At 40.3% G+C, this 20,603-nt stretch overlaps 1 protein-coding gene and 1 long non-coding RNA gene across 4 annotated transcripts; one reads left to right on the plus strand and one right to left on the minus strand.

Annotated features, from left to right (window-relative positions):
- The first annotated feature begins 468 nt into the window (after positions 1–468).
- Positions 469–9,689, plus strand: RAE1 (ribonucleic acid export 1). Of its 3 annotated transcripts, XM_035343690.1 has the most exons (13): positions 469–617; positions 1,041–1,137; positions 1,279–1,383; positions 2,148–2,240; positions 2,902–2,988; positions 3,892–3,978; positions 4,249–4,320; positions 4,846–4,953; positions 5,970–6,076; positions 6,171–6,246; positions 6,718–6,912; positions 8,349–8,434; positions 8,920–9,689. In XM_035343690.1, coding segments are annotated over exons 2-13 (1,107 nt in total). In that variant the 5' UTR covers positions 469–617; positions 1,041–1,047; the 3' UTR covers positions 8,921–9,689. The 3 variants fall into 3 exon arrangements, with proteins under 3 accessions (XP_035199581.1, XP_035199580.1, XP_035199579.1); XM_035343689.1 differs by lacking the exon at positions 469–617 and having other exon boundaries at positions 867–1,137; XM_035343688.1 differs by lacking the exons at positions 469–617; positions 8,920–9,689 and having other exon boundaries at positions 8,349–8,435.
- Positions 9,690–14,531: 4,842 nt separating this feature from the next.
- On the minus strand, positions 14,532–20,564 carry LOC118176617. Its single transcript, XR_004755491.1, has 2 exons — positions 19,014–20,564; positions 14,532–14,725 (listed from the first exon to the last, which is right to left on the minus strand). It is a non-coding gene; the product is annotated as an uncharacterized LOC118176617 (long non-coding RNA).
- Positions 20,565–20,603: the final 39 nt, after the last annotated feature.

A 20,603-nucleotide genomic window follows, 5' to 3' on the forward strand; every position in this document is an offset into this window, starting at 1 on the left:
CGTTGGACATGGTGCTTAGGGACAGCGTTTAGTGGGTGACATTGGTGGTAGGGGGATGGATGAACCAGATGATCTTGGACGGCTTTTCCAATTTTAATGTTTTTGTGATTCTACACCTGGCCTTACATGACTGTTTTCATGAGAGTGTGCAAATTTCTACACCCCTCAGAGAAATATTCTACCACTACCTAACTCCACTTGAATTTATACGTGTCTGTTTTCCCCACCTCCTAACACAAGCTGCATTTAGCGTCCCTGCAGCATTTAAGGGGAACTGGAACCGCTTTCACAGACCTGCCCCCCTTAAATCCCTCCTCCTCGAAATAAATAAATAAATAAATAAATAAATAAATAAATTAAAAAAATCTCACAAGCCAAGCACCGCCCAGCGCGGGGTCAGAGACCACCCAAAAACCCCGCGTCTGGGAACGGAGGCCCTCCGCAGGTGCGGTAACCGAGCCCCCACATCGCTCAGCCCCGCAGCCCCGAGCCCCCCTTAGCGGGGCCCCGCTGCCCGCCCCCGGGCCCGGCCCGGCCCGGGCGCAGGCGCCGCCACCTCCCCGCTGTCCGCGGCGCCTGCGCGGCTCGGCGCGGCCTGCCCCGGGAGCTGCCCCTCGGTGAGCGCGGGCTGCGTCCCGAGCTCCGCAACGGCCCGGGGCCGGTTCTAACGGGGCCCCCGAGCGGCCGCGGGGCGCCGGGACCGCCGCGACATGGCGCTGCACCGCCCGCGGGGCCTCCTGCCTGCCCCGCCGGCCGCGGCGTAGGCCGGGCCCCGCAGGGGGGCTGCGGGCTGGGGGCTGCGGGCTGGGCAGGGCGCGGCTGGAGGGGGGCTGCGGCCGGGGCCTGCCGGGGGGATGGCGGGCACTCGGCTGCAGCCAGAAATGCGTTTTTTCTGCTTTGGAATTTGCCGTATTTTTGTATATTTGGCTGCCTCCTAGCTGGGGCGAAGGGTGTGCTCCGCGTGGCGGCTGTGGTGGGACGCAGTGTGAGGGGTGCCCGTGGGCCTTGTGGATCTCAGAGGGACGTTTTCTCGTTTGCAGAGCAAGGATGAGTCTTTTTGGATCAACCTCAGGGTTCGGTACTGGAGGTACCAGCATGTTTGGCAGTACCACTGCGGATAACCATAACCCGATGAAGGTACGTGTGTTAACCCTGCGGGAACACTGCTGTGTCGTGGTGTGTCACAGCAGTGTGTCCTAACTCATCCCAGAGGAGTCATAGGAGCACAGTGACACAGCTTTCAAGTATGGCTAATTTTATGTCTCCTGTCCTTTACAGGATATTGAAGTGACATCTCCACCTGATGACAGCATATCTTGTTTAGCATTTAGTCCACCGACACTGCCGGGTAACTTCCTAATAGCAGGGTCGTGGGCAAATGATGTAAGTACTCGCAGCCAGGCCTACAGATGAGTGAAGTGAAAGCATTGGTGCCTAATGTGCAAAAGTGCAAAATGTGGTCCTAAAGACTAATGCTACGGCAACTGACAAGATTTGTTTCTTAAAGCCTAGGCGCTAAAATTTTTGACACAGCAGCTTTATCTGAGAGACTGAGTTGTGATATTTGTATAAGTCATTGCTTTGCCTATGGTTCAGCTCACAATATGTAATTAATGTTATTCCTGATAGGTTTTTACTACTTGGCTTTTTACTTGCTTTTTTTTTAGCTTCATTTTCTTACGGGATTGGACTAACATAGTTATACTTTGCCTAGTGGAAAAACCATGAACACAGTAGTAAATCTTAGCTAATTTGACAGGATAGTTGCAAATAGATCAATTTCCTACAACCTTACTGAAATTTCTGTTTGGATCCAAGTGTGTGATCCCAACTGGCACAAACAGGGAGGGGGAAACTGAAACGTGAGTGCAGCTTTTGGTCTGTTGGCTGGTACCGACAACGGCAGCACTGCGAGGTGTTAGGTGAGGCACCATAAGGTGCTTCAGAGGTGGAATTGAAGTTGTGGGGCTGAGCGTGGATGGCTGTTTAGGTGAAGGGAACGTAGCGGAAACAAGGTTTCAATTTGTCTGAAAAAAGAGTTTGGTGTTTGTAATCATGTTTTATTAGATAAACTAAGGCAGGGATCTTCAAGATGAGAAGTTGATAGTACTAATATGTTACATCTATGTCTGTGTCTCCTGTTCCAGGTTCGCTGCTGGGAAGTTCAAGATAATGGACAGACAATTCCAAAGGCTCAGCAGATGCACACAGGGCCTGTACTAGATGCCTGCTGGAGTGATGTATGTCCCTATTTAAAAATAAACAATCAATGCTAACTATAAACATAAATAAGTTCGCATGTGGTTTCCGGAGACATGAGTGCTGTGTGTAGATGCATCCCGTAGTTATGGTATAGGCCTATGTTACTGTAAATGTGCGCTAAGTGTGTTCTCATAGAATAGATTGATATGTGCAGATGGGGTGGGGTAAAAGTATTTAAGGGCATATTAAAAGCTAGGGAATAGCTTGCGCGGTTTTCTTGTCTGGTTTAAAACAAAATTTAGAAAATGCCTTGAAGAACATTAAATCTAAAACTGTATTTTAAGCCGAGTTTTCATTGAATGTGTATATTTCACAATATGGAATGTGTTTTTTTACGAGATTTTGCCTAGCCCACGGAATTCTGCAGAAGTACATTTACAGCAAAAGTGCACAGTCTCTGAAATTGGCTAGTCGTGATTTGACCAGCAAAATAATGTTTAAAGGTTTTTATCAGGACTGTTTACATAACGTTTCAAAGTACAAGGGAAAAAAAAGGCAGTAACAAAATCAAGCATCTCCTCCAAAAAAGCTTTCTAACTATGTGCTGAATATTTTTGCATTATTTTTGCTTGACAGTTTTCTGGTGGTATTGCATGATGCAGATATATTTAATTTCTTGAGCTGTTTCTTGTTTTTCAGGATGGAAGTAAAGTATTTACTGCTTCCTGTGATAAAACTGCCAAAATGTGGGATCTCAATAGTAATCAAGCTATTCAGATTGCACAAGTAAGTCCCAAGCTAATTGGTATAATTTTTTTTTCTATTTTCTGTTTTTATTAAAAGCTACCTTAGTTAGTTAATTAAGATAATGTCTAGTGCTTACAAAGTAGATACTGCTATATGAGAAACAGATTGTAGAATGCCTTTTATTTTGTTGAGATGCTGAAGTGGATATAGATAGGGAGATATGCAAACAAAGTGATTTGAGTAGCCTGTGCAGCTGTTCCTTCTACTTTACCTGAGATCTCTTTCCATCACCGCGGTGATGTTCCTAAGTCACCCTGCTGCATGCTAATTACAGTCTGAGCCTACATGTTTTTTCAATTTTCTCGCATTGTTTTAGGTGCCTAGTACCTGCTATTGCTTATCTCCTGATTTCATTATAAATTGGTTTAGTCTTCCTTTTTCCACTTAAAAATCATATGGTAAAGAAAATTATAAAACACTGTTGAATTTACTTTTACAAATACCAACTTTTTGTTGGGATCTTATCCTTGGTTTAAAAGTCTTGTTGCTTTAATTAACGTAGGCCTCTCTTCTGTATTAATCATCAGAAGAGGGAAAAAAAAAATCCTTAGCATGGTGGGTAATGTACTTCATAAAAAAATAGAAATATCTTATTTTCATAGTTTGTATTTCTACTTTGATTAACTTACTGTATAGGGTGACTTGACTGTAGTTCTATGCTTCAGGAGTCATTTTTTTTCCTCTGTGTATTGTTTTGCAACACTAAAGAACGCAGTAAGGTCACGACCTGCAACCTTTATCCTAACTGCTGTGACTAAAGTAATTGTTTTGCTTGAATGGTTTGAAAAGTGTAAGTACATGCAAAAATATGAGGAACATACACATACTAAGATAACAGCCCACATTTCTTGTTTATTTTGTCTTTTTTTTCTTCTTCTTCAGCATGATGCTCCTGTGAAGACTATCCACTGGATTAAAGCACCAAATTACAGCTGTGTGATGACAGGAAGTTGGGATAAAACTTTGAAGGTGTGATTTTTACATGAACAAATGGACACAAAGCATGTTAATAACCTGTTTATGAAAATACTAGTCTAAAGTGAAAATATGTTGTCAAACGCACTGATAGAAAAGACAGATTAATGAAATAAGCTTACTTCACAGAGAGCTGCAGTACTCTCTCTGATTATTGACAGGAATGAAACAACTTGGTAACACTTATTTTCTCTCTTCTAAAGTAGTTTGCATTGTGTTATCCTCAACTCCAGGCCTAAATTTGTTTGTTTTTATTTCCATCAGTTCTGGGACACCCGCTCACCAACACCTATGATGACACTGCAACTCCCTGAAAGATGTTACTGCGCAGATGTGGTAAGCCACGAAATCGAGTAAACTGGTGTCAGTAGGTTGTCTGGTCGTCTTTGGGGCTTCTGTAGGTCAGCGCTAAATGCAGACTTAGCATTTGATCTCATTGTAATCTTAATGATAACACATACATTGATGTTCTTGATCAAGTCCCTGGAAAACAGGTATTTGCATCATACAAAGTAGACTTGGAATCTTTGTAACATCACAAAGACAAGTCAACACTAGAACTGACCTACCCATATTTGTGGATGAGGTTGTGTACCACTGTTGCAATTTGTATCGGAAGAGTCATCTAATTAAAGATTTTTGATACGGTTCTCAGTGGTAGGGAAGAACTGATTTGTTTTGTTATAAAATAAGCCTACAGGTGAATGCTTTCCCTCCCACTTGCCCCCAAAATAGTCTGATTCCTTTAAATTCTTCAGGGATTTCTGCAAAATAATAAACTGTCATACTCTGTCATAAGTTTTCTGTCATGCTGTGAATACAACTGCCTCTCTGCCAACCTGTTTTTTAACCTTAACCTAGGTTCATCCTATGGCTGCTGTGGCCACTGCAGAAAGGGGTTTGATAGTTTATCAGTTAGAGAACCAACCATCTGAATTTAGAAGAATAGAATCGCCTCTTAAACACCAGGTAAATTATTAAATTTATTACAGTTGTATATATACAGATTGTTGAAATTCTGGACTTGCTGGTTTTGCTAAAAAGCTGTTTCAAAGATGGTGTCCTTTATCTTTGTAGGGCATGTGGCCTACTTTGACTTCTGTTATGGTGGTATAGTAAAATAAAATACCACTGCCTACACCTTTGAGTCTGTTTATGTCCCATGGTGGGACTGCATGGATTGAAATGAGTTTCATGCAATAACCCTGAGTTCTCCAAAAGTGTTTGGAGATGACCTTTTTCCTTTCTCCTTCATTGATCTTTATCTAAATCTATTGTATATGAAGTACAAATAATTTCAGAAACATTCATTAGAGAAATACAAATTTATTTAATACAAAAATAATTTATTTAATACAAATTTACATTTTGCCTAAGAATAGCAAAATTACTTCAGCTGTAAATAAGTTTATATACTCATGTGCACAGCATTAACATTGAGCTTTGTCATGTCCCACAGACGTGTTCAGCGCAGGGCCTTTGCAAGAGTTAGAAAGAGGGCTTGTAAGACAACATGCTATTGAGCCTGTATTATAACTCTAAATTTTGTTTCTTACTGGTTGTTTGAAATTTTGCAAATGGTTATAGCCTACAAGTGCAATGACAACCCGTATTCCATGAAGGTGGGTTTGATTATATTTCATTACTATCTGGTATTCTAATGAAACACAGAAATAGATGTTTGTGGGTTTTAAGTTTGGGTCATCTAGTGTTCATAATATTTTAGGTCTTTTCTTCACTTGAGTTGTTAAGTATATAGACTTTATTTTTCTCATGAGGAAATTTCTATAGCTGATCTCCATAAGGATTCAGAAATGTAAATAACATGGCCCAAATTCTGAGTAGAATTTGACTCACTCCTCTTGACGTTTTCTGTTTATGTTTTACTTTGCATTGCTGTACATAGTGTTTTGCGTCCCTATGCAAAACAGCATTCAGAAAATCTGTCCCTCAAGCTTCTGAAATACTTTCTTTCTCAAATTTAGCATCGCTGTGTTGCTATTTTTAAAGACAAAGTGAACAAACCTACTGGATTTGCCCTTGGAAGTATTGAAGGAAGAGTAGCTATTCATTATATCAACCCCCCAAATCCGTGAGTATTGCTTATTAAATCATCCTTTATCTATTGCCCATTTTACAATGAAGAATATAAAAAGACTTCTCATGTTGTTTTTTTTTCTTTTCAGTGCAAAAGATAATTTCACTTTCAAATGTCATCGCTCCAATGGCACAAACACATCAGCACCTCAGGATATCTATGCGGTAAGTACTGAGCATACATCAGTAGGGTAGCATACATTCTTAATGTAAAACCTGCTATTAATTATTTGTTCTCCATCAGCTTTTATTTTGTGTAAAGTTATCTTAGACTTAATGCTTAAAGTGCAGTCATGGTCATACTTGAAGAGGAAAGAAACTTTTGCACTTCCTTTAAAACAACAGCCAAAACAGCTACTCATTATGTCATCTTGGAGACCACGCTTGTTAATTTTGCTCTTTTTGAACCAATCTTTAGTATATTGTGTAATATCCATGGCAGTTTTAGGTACTACAATAAAAATTCTTTCCTTGTTGTTTCAGGGTGTTGTTTCATCAACATATCTGTTGAAACACTAAAAAGATAAGAGCTATCTGTAGTTGTATTTCCTTTCAGGATTCAGCTCGTGTTGTGAGTCTTCTGATCATGTGTGTACATGTGTGGTGCTTTACATGCTATTTTGTATGATTCTGCAGGTAAACGGGATAGCGTTTCATCCTGTCCATGGTACTCTTGCAACGGTAGGATCTGATGGTAGATTCAGCTTCTGGGATAAAGATGCACGAACAAAGCTAAAAACATCAGAACAACTTGACCAGCCAATATCTGCTTGTTGTTTCAACCATAATGGGAATATATTTGCATATGCTTCCAGTTATGACTGGTCAAAGGTAAGAGAGGTGTAGACCCGTATTCACATTGGCAGTTAACAACTAAAAATTTTCCTTTCACATGAGGCTTTTACTGTTCTTTGTGAATAGTGGTAGTCTCTCTAGCTTCATAGGCATGGAAGAATATGTACAGTGGTCATTGTAGGGCAGAAATCTGATGAAATGTAACACTGAAGCAGTGCATTCTTTGTTTTTTAGCAGTTGTATAAGAGTGCTAAATGAGGCTATTTTGAATATGTGGGTGAACAAAATGTAAATTACATGATTCAGAAGTCATTCTTGTTGCTCACGCGTTCTGCTGTGGGGAGAGTCACCAGGCAATATGGTATGCTAACAGGTTCTCATAGATCCATGAAATGCATGTCTCTGCTTCTTGTGCAGATTCTTTTTAACTTAAAAAAAAAAAAAGCTGTAGCTGTGGTTGTAAACGCTTAAGCCAGTGTTTGAATGCCATACACTAAATTTCCAGAACCACTCAGTGCACCTTGCTGGTGGCTCTTACTTATTTATCTTCAAAACTTGACTCAAAAACAAATCATCAAGATGCAAGAGAATCAACAAACCACAACATGTGGAGAATCAATTCTTAATTGTTTAAGAAGGGGACTGCAAGGCTGAAATGTAACCGATTTTTAATGGAATAGCGACAAGAGGAAAATATTAATTGCCTGTTATAACTAGTGCTGTTAAATTTTAGGATGGTGGTTACAGCATTTTTGACTGAAACAAGTGCAGAAATCACACAAATGAACTCTATTACATGCCACTGAAGAGAGCAAAATCTTAATTTACTTCACTGTATTTAGTCTTGTCAGTGCGGCACAAAGTAAGATAACTTTGTTCAATGCTGGGGCAGATGAATTCTGTTCTAAATGCTTGGGTAGACTGCGGTGTCAGCTTTGTACCAAAGTATCTTTCAGATCTGTTAACAAAGTAGGTACTAAGTTGATTTTCTGGAAAGATTTCTATGAAGTAGATTTGGTAAGTTTCAAGTTGTGCATTGCACTTTAACAGCTTTATTACAGTTTACTCTCCCTGCTTTTGAATATTTGTGTATTGAGTTTCTAATGTGCATGTAAATAATGTCAATATGCAGAATATTGTATTTGCATTGCAGTTGCCTGCAGAACTTGGGCTTCATTTTGTAAATAAATGTGACCGTGTTCCATTTAAAAGATGGGGAAAAAAAAAAAACAAAGTGAAACTAAGGACACATTAAAGTTTCTTCTCTGCCTAGACTGACACAAACAAAAAGCACAGAGCTCTTACATTGTGTCTATGAATCAGAGCTTAGAGATGCTTTTTGATTTCTTCTTTTTATGAAGATTTTTTTTTGTACCTTAAAAATAGACAAATGTCCCTTAAATGATAATGTTAGTATTTTCTCTTTGAAGAAAGTAAACAGATTATTTTTTTTTTTTTTTTTTTTTTTTTAGGGTCATGAATTTTACAACCCACAAAAGAAAAACTACATTTTTCTGCGAAATGCAGCGGAAGAGTTAAAGCCTCGGAATAAGAAGTAGTGAGTATAAGTCTGACTTGTGTTACTCTACTGTTTTTCTGCCATTCATGTCTCTACTCCACTGCTCTTCTGCCACTTGTGCCCTATTGGAAAATGGTTCAGTCAACTTTGGATCCCTGACATTTAGCAGGATCTCTAAAAATCGTATCAAATGTGTTCTGACTTGCTGGAGGACATTTTTTTCAAATAAGATACTTTGTGTATTAGAGAGGCTCCTATTAACAGCGTTTGACCAATGTCTATTCCACAGCAATAATGAAATTGCAGCAAAACTTAAATCTCAGTTGCTCCTGCTTAGAAGCCCACTCATTTGTATCTCTGTACTTGTTTTTAATTAGTACTACATTAAAATATGTTAATTATAATAGTTCTGGAGAGGTTATATAAATACTGTATTTTTTCTAAATACTTGAAGAATTGCAAGTAGCTCTTTCAAAGGAGGCTTGTTGTGTCTTTGTATTTAGGAGTCCTTTCATTGTTTTCAGATTTTTAAAATGGAAATACTGTCTACTGTATGCCAGGAAGAAATGCCTTGCAAATTTTTTCCCTCTTTTTTTGGATGAATTTGGTAGGTATGTAAGTGACCAATAGCAGTGACAGAAACTCAAGACAGAAGATGGACACAGTGCAAATTCTGCTTTCCTTTATTCTTACACTCCAGCAATGCACATGACTTTTGAGCCAACGATACTCATTCTAGTCCAAAGGAGACCCTGCCAGTTGTGCCAAGTGGTGTAGAGTTGAGTAATACGAGCAATCCATTAAAGGTTTTGTTCTGTTCATGACCAAACCAAGGAGTGTAAAATGTGTGGCCTGAACTGCTTTAAAACTGTCATTTTTAGAGTTAAAAGTTGGTTCTTTTACATCTCTATTAACCCTTTTTGCCCCTTAATGGGGGGTTCTGGACTGAATAATTGATCACTTTTGTATTAACTAGAAAACAGTGCTGGTGAGGTTAATGCTGATCAAAAATGCTGTGAAGAAAAGTTACAACAATGTGCGTCTCTGACTTGAATCTACTGCTGTTTACTTATAACTATCCAGTTGTATACATGCCAAAGTTTCTTTTTGGAAGTGAATGCTTATTATTCCTGTTTAACTCTTTTTGTCTGACTAAAAAGTGGGGGCGGGGGGATGCCGCATGTACAAAAATCCTTGTCATATTGTACAAATTCTCTGTAAAACTGTATGCTGTAACACATGGTTATGGATACATGCTATGTTTCAAATAAAATTTTTACTACATGTTTTCTTATATCATTCTGTTATAATTACATGGGCAAGTTAGCATGCTTTGCTTCTCAAAGCAGCTTCTTGTCCTTTCACTGCAGCTCAGATACATTTTCTAAAAGTAAAGTACTTCTTTCCCAACTGCCTTATCTGGAAATCTAATGCAGCTTCCAGTTGCTGTTTCACTGCAGCAAAACCACAGGAATGATTTGTAAAGAATTTAGCGAACTAGTGTTAAAGGCCTTTTGTTTTATGAGAATGAATCAAGTTCCTTCTATCGCAACAGCCATACACCTGGCAATTAGTCTTTAGTACAAATGAATCATAACTGTCTTCAAAATCTCTCGCTTACTGGCCCTTTAACTTGAGATTTGTCTCTTTACAGTGTTCAGCAGTTCCTGCCTAGAGTGCCTTGCTTAGCTGCTGTATATTTGAGGAAAGTTCATGTTGCTGTTGTTTAAAGATGCTCTTTTCTGGGCTTTGTTTCCCAAGATACCTTTTTTCCCACTACTTCTATGTTTATGTGGTTTTAGTTTTCATGTTCAGAGACTATTCGTTTTCTTTAAGATAGCAAAGAGTTCCCAGCAGCTGCAGCAATGGCTGGTTGTTGGCTCAAACCTATCTTGCTTTTTGTTGAGGGTGTTGTTGTTTTTTAATTTTGACTGTTATGCTGTAATCTTTGGCTATTAGCACATTTTTCCAGTCTTCTCAGTCAAATGAATGCCAGCAAGCAGCCCGTGTACTCAAGGTTGTGTGTGCGATTGTTGATGGCAAAATAAATAAATAGTGTGTGCAGAACTCCCACTGGTGTAAATAGGGAAGAATGGAATGTATCATCTGTCTCTTGTTTAAAAACTCTGTTTCTTTGTTTTAAATACATAACGTGAATGAAGTCAAGAGAAAATAAATTCATCCTAGTTCAGCATGTGCACTTAGAGGGGTTCCCATGGAGTTGCACCTGCTTAAGAGGATACTGAGTTTGTAAGGAAAACCTATTTTGGCCAGAGCTAGCACTGGTAAGTCTCTTGTATGGTAGCAGAGTTTTGTATTAATAAGTACTTATTCTTCTGTTGGAATCAGTTTCTTTTTATCTCTCGGTAGGGCTTCAGAATTATTTAGTCATCACATTAATTGTTCAGACTAATTTTAGAAGAGCATATTTTCCATTATGTTGCTATGCACATCAGATATATTCAATTGGGAAGACAAGACTCAAACTTTGAACTGGTTTGTTTTCCATTACCTAAGTTAAGAGAATGCATTGGCAATTTACTCCTCCCTGGAATTATTGTGAGGTTCTCTTGTAAAGTACACACAGCTGTATCCCTTCAAGCCTCAAGCATGTAGTGAGAGCTTATTCATTTGCAATTCAACATTACAGACGTCCTGGAAATGTATTAACTTGCTCTTCACGGGCAGTTATGTGTCCAAAAGTCTTGAATGTAAGATTCTAATGTGTGTATCCTAAGCCAACCATAGGAATGCTAGATTTATTAACAAAGTGGTAAGTAATTTTTAAAATTTAATATTAGAGTTCATGTTCTTATTGCAGAGAATTATTCTGGGAGTGAAGAGCAACTCAGTTTAAGCTCCAAAAACACCACCAGGGACCCTTTATAAACATATTCAGATGAGCTACCTTAGCCTTCCTCCTGCTAGCCTCACATGTCAGTGGTCATGCATGTCAGTTTATGGTTTTCTGAAATGCACTTTTATTAAATAATTGACAAAAAAAAATCCGTTATAGCTTCTCACAAATGAAAGCAAGACTGGCTTGCAGAATTGCAAGTAGTCAAGGAGTGTCTTAACTTAGAATCTATCAGATGGAAATGCAGTAATAGATTAATTGGTGAGTACTCCAGCCTAGTAGCCTAGGCTAGGAATGGATTTGGGATAGCGGTGGTGTCAGATAAAAGTGCAAAATTTCAGGAAAACTGCGGCTTATGCCTGGCCGGATTTAGTCGTGATTAAATGCTAAATTCTGCAAAATCTATGGAAGATCTATAGCTCATACTTAGTTCAAAAAGAAGGAATAGTTTTGATGGTGCTCTACCATGTACATTTCTCAGAGGTTTTTCTGCTTACCAGCCAAATGAGAACTATCACTTCATCGCTAGTACTGCAACGAAAAATAGCGAATGGAATAAACTCAGAATGAAAACAACCACCTAAGGAAACGTTCTGTGCCAGCAGTTGCATTAACACATGAAATGCACTAAATGTCATTTAAACCTGTTGCTGTAAATCTCCCTCTATGCCAGGAGGTGGCAGCATTGATGGCTTCAGGAGGAGCATTGCGGGCAGCCTGAGCTGCTGCACGTCTGCTGAGCTCCGCTGAACTCTGCAGAAGGCAGAGCTACTGCGTGTGAGCTAGGTGATGAGGTATGGTGCCCCTTCTACGGTCCTTGCTTCTGCATTAGCCGAAATACATTCGAAATGTTAGGTCTGGTGCTGAAAACAAAACCAATAAAAACAACAACACCACCACCCTTCAAAATTATTTGTAACATCAAGGTATCCCCAAATACAGAATGCAAGAAGATGGCAATGCTTTCTTTATAATTTGAGTTTTACACGAATGTGCGTGATATCTATCCGTAAGTGTAAGCGAAGACATTTTTAGAACAAGCTATGAGGTGCTCTTTTAGCTACTCAGAGACAGCTGTACGGCTGCCTGAGTTTTGGCAACCTAAGTAGTATTAAAGGTGTTGATAGTATGTTTGGAGACCAGAAGTTTAAGGAGCTGAGAATTAGGTGAGGGTGGAACTGAGTGAGTAAGCATATCAACTGGATTATTGGCTGCAAATATTTAAATTAATTTAGTTTTTTAAGCCAAGTCTTATTAACATCAACAATAAAAGAGGAGACTCTAGGTGGAAAACTGGCAAGATTGTTTGTTTGTTTGTTTGTTAGTTTTTCTAAAGTGGTTCTCTTGAAGGAAAAGACAGCTAATTGAAATACTTCAGTAAAACCAAACAGGCAAGCTTCAATGATGAATTACTTAAAAACAAGTGCACTTCTAAAAATCTGAAATGCAATGTCTTTGGATTTTCATTTTCTAAGCTGGCAAATGCATGAGATAATGAAAGGGAGGAATAGTCTGGAGTTACATTATTTGGGTATGGTTTTAATTGCTTGTTTACATCACATAGCTATTTTGCCCCTGGGGCAAGTTTAGAAGAATAGAAAACGTCTGCATTGACAGAATGTCGTCTTTGCACACCTTAGGCTGTGAGTCAGAGTTAGCAGAACTGTTTTGTCCTACAGCTCATGTTCAAGCCAGGGCTGAAAGCCATCTAATTCTTATTTTGAGGTAAATTTAGGTGTAGGCAACAGAGAGACCACCACACTGCTCCTAGCAGTAGGACAGCCATTTTAATTGTGGAAACTGCTACTGCTCTTCCCTTGCCAGGGCAAAATAAACAAAGCAACATCAGCTGGCTGGCCCTGGCGGCTCCAGCAGACAGATGATAGTTGCTTTCCTTGTGCAACATGTTCTGCGTACCTGCGGAGTAGCCTCTGTTCCCAACAACCTGCAGCAGGAAACAAGCTCATGAGAATGCAGGCACAGGAGCGGCACGCTGGCATACTGCAAGTGCTATGAGTTAAAGTGGCAGCAAGCTGTCTGCATTGCCCCAGCTCAGTCCTGCCTGACGCAGCAGCGGGGGCTGACGCAGCACAGGACTGGAGTGAGGATTACAGGTATCTATTTCACTTGGATCAGGCTAGTTCCTCAAATGCAAAGCAAACCTCCATTTATTTCTGCCATTCACCTGGTTCTGAAATGGGCTTAGCGCTGCTTCAGTTAAAAAATGTTCACACTATTGAGGATTTGCTTGTGAGGCAGTGGGAGGTTGAGGCATTAACACAAAGGGGGCCGGCCATGTGCCTCTGGAACAGTTTCACGTTGGTAGAGCAATTCCAAATGTTTGTGTTGCATCAGTTCTGCAAATATTTCATTTAAACAGTGCGTAAAAGATACAATACCTGTCAACATCGGCTTTGTAAAGAGAGACCGTTTTCTTCTGTTGACTAATTATCCAGGGAATATATTCAGGTTGAAGAGGCACTTCAATAATTTAGCAGGCATGTGCCAGGTAATATAGGAGCTTTTGTCTTACGAGTGGCATAGATCTTGAATCATGTGTAACCCAATCTCTGGCTTTATGTATTCAAGGAAGTGTTTCGTATAGCTCCTGTATCAAGTGCCGCCGAAAAGCAGGCCTAGATAAAAGATTAAGGTAGTGCTCTTAACTCTGAAAAGGGAATGTTTACCCTTTACTATCCAGTATATATTTTGCAGGCTTTAACAGCTTTATATATGTGAAATGTGCATATACTAAGATGATAACGAGCCTGTTGTAGTAATAGGAAAAAGCTGAAAACTGACGGTTGAATACCTGAGTCGATGAAGTCTCTCTCCTTATTTTATGGTGTATTAACAAATGTTTTGGATTTTGATACAGAATGCTTCCTGCCATTAATATTTCTTAAATGCAAGTCATTAATAGTGCTGCATTCTTTGGTTTGCTGGACCAGATGAGAATAATCATGTTTACTTTCTGGGAACACTGTGTAAGTAAAATTCAATAGATTTTCTTCAAACCTTTCCAAGGTATTTAATAACAGTTGTGCCTTCTCCCAGAAAGGTTTAATTTCAAATGCTCTTTCTGAGCCACTGTCAAATGGTTCTGTCCTTTCTCTGCTGGCCTACAATGCATCTAATCTACAACAGGGGGGGGATGCATTTTTCTTATAAAAGGCCGCAATTATTGTACTCAGTAAAGTACTCAAACTGGAATCTAGCTGTCTACCTGCTGTAGAAAAGGATGTTTATTTTCAAATGATGAAAACTAGAGTTAAAGAATACAATATTTATTTATTTATTTATTTTGGAAGGACGGTTGTCTGCCCTGCTCCTGTTGTAACACTGAATGGTATTTATGTGGACTCAGAAGAACAGATAGCACTTAGCTGGCAGGTAATGGCTTTCTGCAGACATCTGACTCTTTTCCTTGGAAACCTTCTACAGAAGTTCATTCGTGGTCTAAAGCAGTAGGGCTGTCAACAGTAATTAGTTGTTTATGCATTAATGTTTAATTTATGGGATGGTACCCTGTACATAAAGAACAACTTCTACATCTGCTGAAAGTTGTCAGGCATCAAACAGTGTGCAGCATTTCAGAAGTGCATTCACTGGATTGAAATAGCTTTTCACAAAAACATAGAAAGATGGGAAATGTCTACTAAAAGAGAACAGCTTAGCAAAACCATTTTCATTGAACCCTTTCTCTTCTATTGAGCTATTGTTCAAACACAGGCTGTGTGCTGCCGTTCGAGGCCTTCTCCAATGCTGACCTATGTCTTTCACAATGGCTTAGGTCATCCGGTTCATCATCTGAGCACCTTTCTTTGGGGGTCCTGCCAGCAGCGATGGGGAAATGAAAGAGAATATGATTGAGCTCTCCAAACTATTGTGAACATAGCTTGGTTCACGGAAAAGTTCCCCAGTAGTAACTTTCCTATCACAGAGTCATCTGAGAACTTACTTGCTCTTACTAGGCCTCCTTGTCTTTGTGGACAGTGCTGTCAAAGCTGCCCTTATGGTAAGGAAACTGTAGTTATTTTTTCTTCTTGTAGGCTGATGAAAACTGCCTTTGAGGCAGGACTTGCCTTCCTGCTCCCAGCTGGCAAAATGGAAATCATATCCAAGAAGGGTAATTTCCTGGTGAGTACTAATCCACATGCATGAGCTTGAATTTGCTTCAAATAGGGATCAATGGATCTATCAACCCTTTTCTCTCTCTGAGAATATATGTAACATACTCTCTTTATTACCTTATGCTCTTCTGCATACTTATCCACTACCTAAAACCATGACATAGTAACTAGTCCATGAGATTTAGCAGGAAATGTCCCGCCTGCCCTGTGTTTCAGTTCTCATGTTCATTGATGTCACTGTCCTGCTGCAATGTTAAGAACATCGTGTTGCTGGCAATTGCCTCTTAAGCTATTGATGGCTTTTCCCCCTCAGCAGTGACCATGATGCTGGAGCAGATTGAAGGCAAGTGTTGGACTGTAAAGAGCTGGATGATACCGTCTTGTGAGCTCTGACCTTCTGTGACTGCCTTCCATGGCAGTATGGTAATGTTTTTTTTGAAAAAGGTATTCTTCAGGCCATTCAATATTACGTAGAAGCTGGAACCATTCTGCCTGAAGTTCAATCCAGGTAACTGTTTTTAAATACTTTTCTGGGCTCTATGGAGATGGTTTTCGTATCCAATGTTGATACGTTGTTTTGACGTCTAGACAGTTCAATTGTGTTCATAATCTGGGCAGCCACTGCTCTGCAATGAGTCGTTGGTGCCTTGTGTTTGAATAGAGTAAACATGGCAACTACAAGTCTCTAAGTGTTTCTAACCAAATCTCTGAAGAAGGTTAATTAGGCCTCATGCTGCTATCTACTTTTTTGAGTACAGTATTCTGAACTTGGCAGGTTCTCTGCAGGCATTAAATACCCTCTAAAAGTATCAGAGCGTGGAAGGGGAATATTGGAGTAATTGGATTATTTATCTCATTAGATGTGGCAAGGCAGAAGAGTTTGTATGATTAAGATCTATAATACAGCAATCTGGGAGAGAGAACACCACCAGATTAAGGAAGTAATCCAGGTGGCAGAGACCCAGTGCGTTCACCTGTGGGAAGCAGGATAGAAAGGGCCCACCTGAGGTCTACCCAGAGCTGTTGATGTATGTGTTCCAGCTCTGAACTCACTTTTCTTCAGCTGCTAAGAATGTCTTCTATGCCCCTACAACTGTGCAGAGCTGAGACATCTTCTTGAATGCTTTACTTCGCCCTAACGATTTTGTGGTGGGAGTGGGTGGACAGTTCCTGCTCAGTTTGTTTTGTGGCATCACGTGCAATTCCATGAAAAGGTCATGGGGTGTGGGCCTGTCAGCTCTAGTAAAGATTGTTAGGAACCTTCTGGCATTTTTTTTTTCTCTAATCAGAAAATACTACTTAGTTTTAACATAGCAGCTCAGCAGATATTTGGGAAAAAATGTTTCAAAATGCCTGAAAATTTCTGCTTCCTTCCTTTAAAGAACATGAAATCGCTGCTTCCTCATTTTAAAATGTAGTTTATGGTTTTTAAAATCCTAACAAAAGTTTGAAGATACAATTAACATTTTCCCTAAGTACATTAAATGTAAATAATGAAACGTTTGAACTAGTCTGAGCTGTAAGTTTGGCAGTTTGACTCAGATGAAATGTATTCTCTATGAAAATTTAAAAAAAAATCAGGGAAGAACACTCCCCCTCTCTTTCTTTCGGTCTCTATCTCTCTTCCTTCTTTCCTCCTTCCATCTCCTTCCCTTCAGATTTTGGGATACCTGAGCCTACCAGTTGGATAGACTACTAGATAGTCTAGTTGGCTGGAACGTTTATACACACAACTCCCAGGAGCGGGGGGAACCTGTGAGAAACAGCACAAGAGAGACTATGGAGAAGAAATTCCACAAGAACAGAAAAACCAGCACCAGTTTGCTGATACCAGCATGGATGAATGTAGGTTTGGCTACTCTAGGTGCACCGCAGCACCTTCACCACAAGCCCAGTGAAGCTCTTTTCCTTGCTGACCCAAACACCGGCGGTTCCAAACGTGGTTCATTCCTCCACAGCTCTTACTCCCAGGCAAAGCTTGTCTCGATGATTTTCCCACTGTCAACAGTCCCCCAGGATAGTCATGAGGATCATCTGCAGCATGTGTGCTAAGTGCAAAAACGTGGAAGAAAAAGCATCAAGCCATGGGGTTTTAGCTGAGCCCGGACTGGTAAACTTGCAGGAAACGACGATGGTGGTGGTACGGTGGGGAATCTTACTGTCACAGCTCATCTGTTCTCATAGCTGGGAGCAGAGGGAGCTCCAATAGTGGCAGCACCCAGCAGTAGTGACTGAAAGTCATTTACCATCCAATGGACTTTGATTCCTAGCATTACCTAGTGACTCTATGTAACCAGTGTAGCCAGCAAGGAAATACAGCTTGCTCAGCATCCCCAGTACTGAAATATTTCAGAAGAAAAAACAATCCTATTGGAAGATTCCTACTAATGCCTGTTCAAAGAGCACTCCTGATTAGGAACATCCTCTATTCAAGTATTTTTTTTAAAGTGGCCTGAAGAGCAAGATTTTTTTATTTTTTAATTCTCATTGCTTAACTCTGAGCTGCTGCTGCAATGGTCGTGGTGTGTTCAGGGCATCAAAGCAGAAAATCAGACAAAGGGCCCAGATGCAGAATTCCCTGATATAACTTAAACCAAATGCCACTGAATGCAGCTTCCCTCAAGATCTCCCTAGTACGCTACTGTTCGCAGCCTAGCTGGTGGCCAGCATCCAGACTGAGCATTAGTAAAACTAACAAACCAAACAGTTCCCACAGAAAGTCCCTTGCTCCTCAGCTAACTTATTTAACTGTGGAGCGTCTGAGAGGGATGTTTCATCTACTGTTGTTGCAATAGCCAGTGAGCGGGTATCCATGACAAAATCCAAGGGCACTGCCCTACAGCAATGAAGTCTTGGCTACACAGCAGCAGAAACTGAAAAAGGTCAGAGCTCCACAGTAGCCCTGCTCCGCTTTAAAAATAAAGCCCATCAATTTTGTAAGAAATGAGGGACATTCTTCAATGGCTTTCAAACCAGACATGCTGTCACAACACCATTCTCCCGAAGACACCAAAGGAAGAAGCAGAAATATATGTGAAAACAGCACCACAGAGCTTCACTGACATCCATTCTACCCATCCCTGCTAAGGGAGGGACAAGAACAGGAAAGACTATGGAGTGAGGAAGGAATAGGGCTAGCTTTACTCCTGCAATGAATTTGCTACTTTCTCCTATTTTTTCTTCCTTTAGACAGGGACCACTTCTACGTGGTTCTGTACCTCTTTGGTCTTATGGTGCCTTTGCTAAGATTTTTACCAGAATTCAGGGTGCTTGGTTTGGTGATCTGCAGCTGCTTCGTGTCAGGTCTTGGATAATCCTGCTGAACTCTGTCCCCCAGAAGGAGCCTTTGTATATCAGTTTTGCATAAGCCTCAAGGAATATATTAACATAATTAAAAATATATTAATGTGAGTAAAAAGCCAGTGAGTTCTCTTAACTATGTTGAATTATCTTAAATTTAATTTTCCTGATCAGTATTAGAATAGGATGTTCTGGGTTTGCAACACAAATCATATAAATGAAGGACAGTTGCCAGAGATTATTTTTCTCTCAGCCTGTTGATCTATCAGTGCAGTTTTAGTTTGTAATAACTACACAGAACTAAATGCAGCTGTACAGTAGCACGTACCAGATCTGTGTTCCTGTCTTCCATGACTTGCTGCTTGCCGCCTCCTCTCAGCTTCATGCTAAGCATTGTCCAGTGTTCCCCAAGCTTCATAATTTGAGATACATCCAACTCTGCGGGAGCTCCCGTTGACCACAGAAGTCTGAAGTGTGCTCTTCTCAGGTACTCTTCTCGTCAGAGTAAAAGCATGGGAAGATGTCAGCAAACTAGCTCTGCCAAGCTCCTGCGGTTTTGATCTAGTGTTTGGATTTAATCTGTTGGTGTTTTGGGGAGGATGACTACTTATCCTAAGAACAAGGGGAGAAATGTTATATATAAAATGTAAATACATAAAAGTGTAATATATATGTATATATATGTTAGAGAGAGGTAGTTTATATATATAAACTCTCACAAAGCCACCCTTACTCATTTTTGCTTCTCTTCTCTTTCCTGCTGTGTTTGTGGTAACAGCTCATCAGAGCCTGTGCTTATAATAGCTGTACCATGAGACAGGAGATTTCATTTCCCATCCTGCTTTCCAGGGCGTGGCAAAACAAATGCACGCTCCCCCCAGCCATGCTAGTGGTACTGTGGGACTTGAAGTGCTCACTAAGAACAGGATTTACCCTAATTTTTTTCTTCGGTTCTGCCTGTGAGAGCTTCTGTTCCTGTCCCTAGGAAAGAACAGGAACTGGGATTCCTCCTTTTAGAGAGATGGGGCTCAATGACAAGGAAAAGAAAATAGAGGAAGAGAGTATGTGATGTTTTTCTTCTCTTGATGAGTGTAAGCACTGAGAACTGAAATACTTTGGTAGCTTTTGAGAACTCTGGGAACCTTGCCTTCATTGCAGAGGAGCAGGAGTCCGTGTGGATGATTTGAATCTTGGCCATTATGTGGAGCAGAATGAAGCTCTGTAAAGGGACAGGGAGTGAATGACAGGACTGGATGCCAGCTGGGTTGTCACTAGCTTGGGTAGCCCAGGAAGCAGCTGATATGCAGTTTGTGATGGAAGTCATGCAGACAGAAGGGGTATGACTCAGTGGCGCAGAGGCCCTGGCTTCTGGCTGTATTGTGACCCCAAAGGTATCTTCTGGGCTTGTTGCTGTGACGGGCTGGGGAGCTGCTGGTTGCACATCACACATCCCTGCATAAAGCACGGGCTCCAGAGGTCCCGACGTGACCGTCCCCTTTTCAGAGGGCTGTTAATGTTGTGGTGATGTGGGCACTGCTGGCCCAGCTCCATCTTTCTTCCACAGTAGTCAATGGAAACGTGTCCTAGTCTTGAAGTCTGGTGCTTTAGGAATGAAAAAATGAAAAGCCTAATGGTTTTCCTTGGCTTTTTTTTTTTTTTTTTTTTTCTTCTTTCATGAAGTATAGGGTGTTTAGAACTATGGAAGCAGTGCAAGAAAAATATTAATGAATAACTACGGAGTGCAGACACTAATGCATTCCTTTCTCTTGAAATAACTGGCTTTTCTCTGTGGGCTCTGTGGAAGAAAAATGTCTGCAGAGACTGAATCTGTTGTTTAGAAGCCAAAGTAGATGGAGATTTAAAGACTTCAATGGCTTTTTTTTTTTTTTTTTTTTGTTTTTTTAAAATTTTTACCTCT

Source organism: Oxyura jamaicensis, chromosome 20, assembly GCF_011077185.1.
Source record: "Oxyura jamaicensis isolate SHBP4307 breed ruddy duck chromosome 20, BPBGC_Ojam_1.0, whole genome shotgun sequence".
NCBI classification, from domain to species: domain Eukaryota; kingdom Metazoa; phylum Chordata; class Aves; order Anseriformes; family Anatidae; genus Oxyura; species Oxyura jamaicensis.